Source organism: Triticum aestivum, chromosome 1B, assembly GCF_018294505.1.
Source record: "Triticum aestivum cultivar Chinese Spring chromosome 1B, IWGSC CS RefSeq v2.1, whole genome shotgun sequence".
Lineage (NCBI taxonomy): Eukaryota > Viridiplantae > Streptophyta > Magnoliopsida > Poales > Poaceae > Triticum > Triticum aestivum.
The window spans coordinates 139124583-139135859 of NC_057795.1; the positions used below are offsets into that span (position 1 = coordinate 139124583).

General features: G+C 42.8%; 1 protein-coding gene across 1 annotated transcript; it reads left to right on the top strand.

The window, feature by feature from the left end:
* The first annotated feature begins 7402 nt into the window (after window positions 1–7402).
* On the top strand, window positions 7403–8305 carry LOC123088221 (glutathione S-transferase 4). Its single transcript, XM_044510415.1, has 2 exons — window positions 7403–7611; window positions 7693–8305. The coding sequence occupies exons 1-2, from the start codon at window positions 7410–7412 to the stop codon at window positions 8163–8165; spliced, it is 675 nt and encodes a 224-aa protein (XP_044366350.1). The 5' UTR covers window positions 7403–7409; the 3' UTR covers window positions 8166–8305.
* Window positions 8306–11277: the final 2972 nt, after the last annotated feature.

Here is an 11277-nt window from a genome sequence, read left to right on the forward strand (position 1 = left end):
TGGTGCAAAAATCATAGTGGTCAGAGTGAGCATTAGATATTAATATTAAAGGGATGGCTATAGAGACGGCACTAACGATATCTTGATCCAGAATAGAATTAACATGATGTACGATGTGATGATATTTTGATGGATCTATGTCGTTTTCACCATCTTCTTTTATTTGGCCAGATACAAACGTGCTAATAATGTGAACTTTTTCACCTGCCCTGTCTCGTAGATGGTCATGATCAAGCATGCAATATATGTAAGCATTTATCACCTGCAATCAACGTTTCAATTAAATTAACATTTTACGCTATTAAATTTTGTTCATACTATAAATTTCAAAGTTTATAAAATTGGTCTTACACCATCATGTAAGAACATATCATCTTTCAAAAGGCATTCTAAATCATTTGTTGATAACAAGACATCTCCAATGTCCACGAATTTGGTTTTCTTGGGGGCAGACATGATTGATTCGATGATTGTAATATCTCTAGGGGTACAAACATAGTCTGTAGACATAATACAAATGTGAGTCTAGTTAGTTTCCAAAATGAGCAAATTTAGCTGACTACAATAGGCAATCTCACAAAGAAAATATTGATGATAAATTTTTAAAAAGTACCTTGTCAGATAATATTTAGATTGGCATCCTTTTTTGGTTTGTTATGATATATCACCGCTTCGACATTATTATTTTGTAAAAATGTAGATGAATTTTGGTCCCCTTTCAACGACGTCCCGACTGAGCCATCAACGGATTTTTTCAGTGCATCTCCAAAGTCCATATACATGTCTCCTAATTTCTGAAAGAACAAATAAATTAAAAAATAGACCTTTCGTAATATCATCTATAATATAAATGTATAGGAAGGTTAGTGATATGCACCTCTTCTCATGGTGATTCAGTGCGGTCTGTCATCGTTACATCAGTGAGTATGTTTGAACCCATCACTTTATATATATACTGAAATATAAATAACTAAATGTGATAACACAACTAATTTATCCAAAATAAAAAAATACATTTAATTATATTACAATATCTAGGTGCTTAAATCATTTTACTAACACAACTATTTTCAATGTAATAAAATAATCTTTTCATTATATTATTAAAATGTTCTACTAAAATCAATTTAGTAACACAACTATTTTCTCTATAATGTTCATGGAAACGTAAGTATTCATCTGAAATTGCTTAAATGTTTTTAAATTATTTTTATAGGCTATGCAAAATTGTCCAACAAAATTTAAAAAATGCAAACAAACCAGAAATAACAAAGTATATTTGTTTTTAATCTAATTTTTTGTTGATACCCTCAGTTTAACATTTTTATCCAAAAATGCAAACAAACCAGAAATAACAAAGCACAAACTTTTATATTTTTATCAACCATGTTTAATGTATATATCCCATCCTTTTTTTGGAAAATGTGTAAACTATAAATATATATGTAAACTCTTAATAACAACTACAACTGGACAAATGGGCCGGTCCAGAACGGCACGTCCAGGGCAGGCTTAAACGCGCCAAACTAATTACTTATATAGGACATGAAAAATTAGCCAAAAAATTTACAGAAACTTGCAAACAAGACTTCTACAACAAAGTATTAAATTTTTTTCCTATCTCTTTTATTGTCATACAATTAGTATACATAATTATTTTTATTAATCATATTTAATAACATATATATATATATATATATTATTTTTTATATGAGTTTCCTATACATTTAATATATAAGATTTCTTTTAATAAATTAGTACAAATGTCAGGATAGCATTTCTAACGTCGAGCACAATTTGCACGTAAGCATAAAATTAGATATCCACCACGGCAAAAAAAACAGGCAAATGGTAAATAGGATTACAATATAAATGGTAAAATGGGCCACCCTAAAAAATTCCTATAAAAGAAATTACCTTTTGAATGACATTATTTTTGATGGAACAATTGTTACCATGTAAAATGGGTCGGCCAGACATGTAATGGCCCGTCCAGGATCACATGGGCCAGGCACACGTGCTGGCCTCACCGACCCAGCCAGGCCCAAGCTGGATCATAGCCCGACCCGACAAACCACAAGACAGGCTACAAAACCCTAGCCGTCTGCCGTCTGCCCTCCTCCACCGCATTGCAACCCTAACCACACTCAGTTATCCCCTCCACCAACTCACTTCCACACCTACTTTCCTTTCCACTTCTCCCCTCCGCCGCCGCATCCCAAGCCTCGACTCCTCCCATCCCCCGCAGCAACGCCGACTGCATCCACCAGTCGCGCAACTCCGACCGCTAGCCGCCGTGCAACTTCGACGGCCAGCCGGGAGACTAAGCCCGCCGAGCGACGGATCTGTCCCATGCGTCGCCGCCGTCCCGGCGGATCTGTCCCATGCGCGTTGAGAGTGTCAACAACTACTTTCCTATCCACTTCTCCCCTCCCCCGCCGTATCCCAATCCTCGACTTCTCCCCTCCCCCGCAGCAACGCCGCCTACATCGGCCAGCCGGCTGCCGCACAACTCCGACCGCCGGCAGATCTATCACACAAACACCTAACCACTCTCCTTCCCCTACCTTACTCCACTCCTGCCGCTCTTGACCCGGCGGCGGCAGCATCCTCTCCACTGTCCTTTCCCTCACCCACTGTACTGTCTACGCTCTCGCCCCCACGGCGGCAAAACCGACGACCACGGCTCTCACCGAATCGCTCGAATCCATGCGACGACGGTCGCACCGTAGATCTAGCGGCGACGGGTGTTATTCCTCCTCGACGGACGACCTGATGCGCCACGAAAGTAGCGCGTATCCGGCGTTGATGGAGTTGAGAAGCAAGGTCAACGTGACCATCTCCGCGGTAAGCAGCTCCACCCATGGCCATTTCGGTTTACACCATTTTTTTGTGTGTGTAATGATGATGGACTAGATTACTACTATCCGTAGCAAGCAGAGCGAGCGCCAGTCCCCTTGTTCCATCGTCATCCGACGCCACATATCTCTCATCTCCTATCCGCTCCGCCTTGCCGTCGCCATGAACTGAACCAAGCACGTGCTCAAGTAAGTCAGGCGGGTGCCCGACCCCTTCCATTTGACGCCGCAATCATGTTCAACGTCGCAGCCTCCGCCGTCTATCGACCACGCGGCTTTGATGATTTCTTTGCAACCGCCCACCCCAGGTTGATGGAGATTTGTGATGAGAGGGAGACAGCATACCCCAAGCTCTGTCTCGGCAATGCACGGACGACGGTCACAAATCCAGTTATTACTTGCATGCCTGGCTGCTCATCACGAGTAAGCTCCTCCCTAACCACCCCACCCCCCATGCATCAAATATCTCATGCTCCATACATTAAATATCTCATGCAGACATATCTGCTTATTGTTTGAATATTATATGGTAAGTCTGCATCATGTTCACCCTATCATAATTCAGTATTTGTAAAAGTAGTCAAAGCTACCTGTTATTATGTGATATAGTATTTGTACATGCAGTTGTCTACAAAATACTTGGTCAGATCTTCCACAAGATTTTTCAGTTGGATTAAACATTATATTTTGATCTGACTTGTAATTAACAAAATTAGCAAACTGCTTTCTTCAACGTTTGGGAACTGGGTTCAGTAGTTAGGTTCTCAGTCTAGTCTAATTCTGTGAGGCAAGAAGAGGATATAATTTATATTTGTGGTCATGATACATGATTATTATATTTTTGTTTCAAGATGTGTCAACCTCATGCAACAATAATATGAGCATGATACAGAATTGTTTCTTTCTTATTGTGTTACATTTCTGTTAGTGTTGGCAGTTTGCATAAGTCAGATTTTGCGCCCTTTTGAAAAATATATTTTGCTTTAATTACTTTGCTATTCAAGTTAAATTGTTTATATACATGCATACTATTTGGTTGTACAATGCTATTTGGTTGTATAATCTGGTTGTATATGTATAATAGGAAAATTTCATATCCAAAAATTACATTTCCAAAAAACACAAAAAGAAAATATGTGTTTTAAATGATTTAATTAAATTTGTTAATCAAGCTTATTTGTTGTGCCCCAATCGTACATATGCTAGCTTCCTCCGTATCTATAGTAGACATGTTGACCATTTAAATTCGAGAAATCTATGTATAACAACGCTATTTTAAAATCTCTCAATTTAAATATCTATTGATCATCTGCCTATCAATAAAACTAACCAAAAAAATTTTGTGTGTGAGCCGAGATGTGTGTCATGCGGTGTTGAGAACGAGCACTGAGAGCAGAGAGATGGAGCCGGGGGATGACAATTACAACTCCTACAACACCAATATGTTAAAAGGCATGGGAGCAGGTATGTGAGAACAAAATATCGACTTAAATAACCGGTTCACATTGATTTCATACAGTCGCGTGTCTGGTTAACTATCAATAACCATTTCATTATTTGTCTATGCTATGTCAGGGTGTAACGATTATGGAGTACATTTACTGCTATGTGTGTTGAAGTCCAGTTAGGGTGCGTTTGGGAGTGAAGTATTTTGGTTTTTTTGACTAAGCCGGAATCCGTTAGCACACACTGATTAATCCTTCCAACATGTTGCTTAGGCGAAGCTAAGTTAGCAGATGCTAATTTATTTGGCCATGAAGTAGTTATCTGAAAATACTGTAGGAAAAAAATACCAGCAAAACACTTCGGTGGACTTGACAGTACTCAGAAAATGTATGTTTTTTAGCATCCAGAGTATTTGTTGCCCACAAATCAAAAAATAGTGGTTTCACAGTAGTTCAGTTCTTACTAAAATTATACTGCCAAACTATGCCTTGCTCACTCAAAAAATTGACCAGTTGAATTTTTTGTTGTTTTGTTTGGAAGATCTGTGGTAGTCTGAACAATACTGAACTTAACTATGAATCATGATGATTTTTGCGCGAGGGTCTAAAACTTACATGTGATGGTAGTTCTGCTTTGTAATTAAAATAACACTCTTAAATATTGCATTGAGAGACAATCACCCAGTTTTGGTCAGTTTAAAAAAAAATTATAATTGGTGTTGCTATTGTACATAACTCAAAGTCTATTATATCAATTGCAAGTTTTTCTTAAAGTACTGCATTTTGACATGCATAAATTATCTCTCGAGATAAGCTTCTTCAGTTTACTAATTATTGTTTTCCTACTAACTGTGATTTTCATGAAGGGACTAAACAGAGCAAAGGGAAGAAAGAGAATGGACCAATATTGAAGAAGTTGAGTGCACGAAATAATCTGTTGATCTTGTAATTTAAAACCATTTAACCTTCTACCAGTAAAAAAATATTAAGTTTACATTTGATGATTGCCATGGATAAATAAAATAAATATACTTTTTAACTGACATTTTGAATGGTTACATAAACTTTGCTGATTCCACACTATTGCATCTCTTACTGAAAGTTTACATTGCCTACCTTTTTCACATGATTGTGAAAAGTTAGTTTGCTAGCAATTGATATGCGTATTAAGTACGACCTGGTAATACTATCATCATCAATATTTGTTCTTCCCTATGACCCATGTGAATCAGCATGAAACATCTCTTCGGAATATGACTCTGTTACAAATAAAATTCGTTTTTGATTGTAAAAATTCAAACAATTGTCTCTCTTTGAACATTTTTTAAATATTTTATATTTTCCAATAGGAAAACTTAACAAGTGTTTTCATCTATTACTTGTAGCTATTTACATACATGCAAGTGCCTAGTGAAGACATGTACATACCATAATAGTTTTACATTTCTCGTGACAGATATTCCCAAGGCCTACATATTATGGCTGACAGCTATTTCATGGAATCAGTAAGATGGACTTAGAAGACAGGCATGGATAAAACAATGAGGTCATAAAATGGAAAGGAATCTCTGGTAAATTGTTATGCTTACTTAGCTTGTTGTTAAACTTAGGACTGTTCACTAAATTATTGAACCGTATTCCAACATATAAAGTATTTAAGATTATGAATTTTAATTTGCAATGCAAAATTAGGCAGTGAGAACTGTTCATCGGTACAAAAGCAACACACTCAGTTATTGGACAGGCTGCTTCTTGGCCGTGCAAAGTTAGCAGAACAAGCAGCACACCCAGCAATCCAAGTAAGTAAAAGCAACACACTTAGTTATGCAAACATGTACACTAACCGGATCTTGCTGGAATGGGTCATGAAAATGTACAGCAACTTGCGTAAACAGCTCCTAAGCGATTCTGTTGCAAATTTCAGAAATGGTGTCTGGCATACGATGCTCCAGGAAAGGAAGTCGTGTGCTTGATGTATATGTACACTAAGATTGCCGACATTGAGCAATCCAAGTAAGTACAAGCAACCAACTCAAATATGCAATTTCAGAACGGGTGTTTGGCCTACCATGCTCCAGCAAAGATAGTCATTATCGAGTATGAACTTGAGATTCTGTATGTATTTTTTGAACATAGGTACTGAGCGATTATTGAGTATAAACTTGCAATACGTACAGCAGAAGTTGGATCCTGGGCGCGTCCAGAAGGGGATCGCTGTGCGATCCTGGGCATGATCGCCTGCGTCTCGTGTTCGCTGGCGTCACGTAGACAGGATCGCGGCCCCGTCTCCTGAAGCGATCCCACAGCAGATCGCCACCTCATGAGATGATTTTGTGTATGACCTTGTGTATGAACTATTGTGTATGAACTTGCATTACGTACTACTAAAAGGGGAGCAGCGCCGGTTGAGACCCTGTGCGTGTCCAGAAGGGGGTCGCCGTCGGATCGGGGTCGTAATCGCCGTCGTATTTTAATCGGGATCGCGGCCCCGTCTCCTCGCCCGATCCCACAGCAGATAGCCGCCTCCTGCAAGCGCGACGGCGAAGGTTTCGACCGGCCGCGGCACAGGGATGGATCGGCCGCGGAGGGGGCGTAGGGGTGGATCGGGCGTGCGAAGGTCTGGTTGGCGGCGGAGATCGATCTGCTGTGGGCACGAGGGATCGATCCCAGGGTTTTTTTTGGCACCGGTTTATTTCGATGGAGGGTAGCGAGTAAGCAGAGGTGGGAGGATGACGAAAAAAAACGATGGTGGGAGGATGACGAAAATAAACCAGCGAAAATAAACCGCGCGGACTATTCACCAACTGCTTCATTAGGAGTAGAGATTGGAGTGTAGCACGGCTTGTTGGCTACAGAATTTCCCACCTTATATGCTGAAATTTTGCCAGCTGATTGTAACTCTATTTCCATGGAATAAAATTCTCTTTCACCCCGCAAAAAAACTAGTATATGCACGATGGCAAATTTACATCGTTAGTCAGGACGCAAGCAGTGACGGCACGGTCCAACCGTCCAACACACATACCACGGAAGTATCAGCAGCCGCGCGCCTATTTATTCACGAACTCGCCTATGTGCTCCAAGAAGCAGAGCAAAGCAAGGTGCGATGGCGCCGGAGGTGAAGGTGTACGGGTGGGCGGTGTCGCCGTTCGTGGCTCGCCCGCTGCTGTGCCTGGAGGAGGCCAACGTCGACTATGAGCTCGTTCCCATGAGCCGTGAGGCCGGCGACCACCGCCACCCGGACTTCCTCGCCCGGAACCCCTTCGGCCAGGTCCCTGTCCTCGAGGACGGCAACCTCACCCTCTTCGGTACACCTACTTCCATCATCCTCTCTTCTCTGAAGTAGGAACCAAGATATTACGTATAAGAGTCTGAAATCCCACACGCAGAGTCGCGCGCGATCGCGAGGCACGTGCTGCGCAAGCACAAGCCGGAGCTGCTGGGCTCCGGCTCGCCGGAGTCCACGGCGATGGTGGACGTGTGGCTGGAGGTGGAGGCCCACCAGCACCACCCCGCGGCCGCCGCCATATTCGTGCAGTGCATCGTGTCGCCGCTCCTGGGCGGCGCGCCGGACCAGGCGGTGGTGGACGAGAACGTCTCCAAGCTGAGGAAGGTGCTGGAGGTGTACGAGGCGCGGCTGTCGGCGTCGAGGTACCTCGCCGGGGGAGACATCAGCCTCGCCGACCTCAGCCACTTCCCCATCATGCGCTACTTCATGCAGACGGAGTACGCGTCAATGGTGGAGGAGCTGCCCCACGTGAACGCGTGGTGGGAGGGGCTCAAGGCCAGGCCCACGGCGAGGAAGGTGGCGGAGTTCATGCCGCCGGACCTTGGGCTTGGAAAGAAGGCAGAGCAGTTATGACAAGTTGACAACAACGCCGGACTGCCGGCGACGGTGACCGATCGAACAAGGCACGGAATCACCGGTTTTGCATTGTACCGCTTTGAAGATTTTTTGTCTCACGCATGAATAAAATGCAAGATACTTCTTCCGTTTCAAAATAATTGAAGTTCTAGATCCTAAATCAAACTTCATTAAATTTAACGAAGTTTATATAAACATATTTCAATATCAAATTTGCTCCTTTAGATTGATTATAAAAATAGAGATAATTGGTTTTATGCCCCTAATTGTGTCCTGCTCGACAGGATTGCCCCTAATTTCCAAAACCAGCGGTTCTGTCCAACCCATTTTGGTCGTCTTGTGTTTTTGTGCCATTTGACCGTTTGACCGTCACTTTGAAAACTTCATAACTAATTCATACTAAATCAGAAAAATGCAAATAAGATACTAAAATGTTTGAAAAACATCACCTGTATGTCAATGTCACTTGCATTCATGACAAAAGTGTTGGTAAGTGCCCATCCGAGTTTTAGCTCTTATCACACCACCATGAACAGTAGAATCTTAAAATGTTCAAAAAAATCCCAAAAAAATTGGTGTCAAAGAATGACAAATATTTTCAGTGCTTGTCAAGTTTCATCAGGGAATGACATTTGTAGAAGTCCATGAATGCAAGTGACATTGACATACATGTGATGTTTTTCCGAACATTTTGTTATCTTATTTGCATTTTTCTGATTTAGTATGAATTAGTTATGAAGTTTTCAAAGTGACGGTCAAAGGGCAAAAGCACAAGACGACCAAAGTGGGTTGGACAGAACTGTTGGCTTTTGGAAATTAGGGGCAATCCTGTCAAGTGGGACACAACTAGGGGCATAAAACCAATTATCCCTAAAAATTATATATTTTCGTATGTTGATAATGATATACACTTGACATTTCCTACGACCGTTTTCACGCTAACGCTCTATGCCGTTGGATGACACGCAGGATCACAGTGCCGGGCGCCTCACCACATCACCTTTGAAAGCCGTTCGTTCCCATAGGAACCGCGCGAACATGGTGGTTATACCCCACCTTCCCTCACCCACTCGCCTCAGTCGTCCCGGTCTTCATATTTCCCTCGATTCCTCTCCGTCTTCTCATCTGCCCGGCGATCTGTGCACCGCACTTGCCGACAATGGCTTCGCAGATTACATTGCAAGCCATCATCGACCTCAGCACTGATGACTGTGCCTGATGACCCCGATGATTGCACGCTATCTATGGCACCCAAAGTCGACCACGCCCCCGCTGGCGGCACTGCCGGTTACCATGGCCCCGGCGACCACAGTACCGGCTACCATGCCTCGTCATTCGCGCATCATCTTGTGTCCCACCGTCTACGACCGAGCTCTGCCTACCTACGATGACAATTATGCCAGCAATGCGATGGATGACGCGTCAGGTGGATCCCAATCCAACCCCTTCTCTTGTCACGACGCGACGCAGGTGAGAGCATGATGTTGCAGTGGCTCTTGGTGACGAGAAGTTGGGAGCCAGAGCCACTGCTTTGTTGATGTAGGTGGACTTCTGCTGGCATCGGCCTCCAACATCATCTCCAAGCCCCTCCCAACGAGACGTCCTATAGATCCGAGGCATGGTCTCCTGTCCTTCCTTTCCCTTTCTGTCTAGTCAATAGTCTGTTGTGATGTTAGCCAATTTAGATTAATTCCAACAGTTTGTGGTGCTAGTCTCCAACCGATATTTCCATGTTCTAAGAATCATTTGCTACTGATAGAACACCTATTTTTAAGACTTAGTGGATGTACTTGGATGGGGGTTCAGTGCAACCGGTGCTGAAAGGATCGAGATGGACCTAGTGGTGGGGCGGGGAGATGAATAGGTAGAATTACAAATTTTAACGGCTACTTAGCAATTTTAGGCAATAATGCGGAATATGAAAGTGAGCCTAACAATTCCAAGAGTTCTAAGGCCCTGTTTGTTTGGACTTTTGCTTCTGCTTTTGCAGCTTTTCCACTTTGACCAAAAAGCCATTAAACTACTATATAGGTGCTTTTGGAGATTTTATGGCTTTTGGTGAATCAATATAACAATATTTGACTCCAAAGGTCATAAAAGCTCCAAAAGCACTTATTTAGGAGATTTTATGGCTTTTTGGCCGAAGTGGAAAAGGTGCAAAAGCACAAGCAAAAGCCCAAACAAACGGGGCCTAAGCAAGATAAGCAACTACAACAAATAGCATGGTAAGCAAGCATAATATAATGAAAGTAAAGACTAAGTGACAAGTAACCATAAGTAGGGAGTTAGGGTTATGGATAACCGCAACTGCGAGAAACAAGGATGTATGCCGATGTTCACTTTCTTGGAGGGAACCTAGTCAACGTTAGAGAAGTGGATGTTACCACGAAGGCACACCAACGCCACGAAGGATCACCCTATCTCCCTTTGTGACAAGACCACGAAGGCGTTTCTCAATCACTAGTGGTAGACCTTGAGGTGGTCTACAAACCTTCACAAACTTTTCGAGGGTAATCACAGAGAACAATTCCTCTCCGAAGAACTCCTACCATTTTGGAGTCTCCAACCTCCAAGAGTAACAAGACCTAGGGGAAAGCTCAAGACTTGCTCAAATCACAATTTGCTTCGCTCAAAAGAAGGAAGGGGAGTAGATCTTTCTTCTAATTGGAACAACTCTCAAGGGCTCTCACAAATCTTCTCGGGATCTAAGGTTTAGTGTGGGAGAGTATGAGAGGGAGCACTTGTGTCCTTAGGGAAGATATGAATGTAGTGGTCAACCCTCTCCCGAAGTGGGAGAGGGGTATTGTCAGGACCCCGACTCGATGTCACATCGATCTAGCTGGTAACACTTCATATCACTTTGCGGCCTCACGCACGGTATCCCCACGGGTGTCGTCTTACCTTTTCCTGGGACCGTTTGCGCCTTTTGGCTCACGTATATGATAGTGTCGCTAGCATCCATATGATAAAGAGCCCGGGCTGACATGACTAGTCGTAAACCCAAAGTGGCACAGACTTACAGGGACAGGCATCCATGACCCAGCTTCGAACGTGTCGGTCAACAGCAAGTGGGTCCGGGCTGTAGCACTGGGCTAGCAGGACTCCGGTA

Excerpts from the sequence above, each read along its gene's own strand:
- LOC123088221 (XM_044510415.1), top strand. The coding sequence starts at position 7,410 with ATGGCGCCGGAGGTGAAGGTGTACGGGTGGGCGGTGTCGCCGTTCGTG. Across the intron at positions 7,612-7,692 it reads CGGCAACCTCACCCTCTTCG|AGTCGCGCGCGATCGCGAGG; the intron begins GTACACCTACTT and ends TCCCACACGCAG.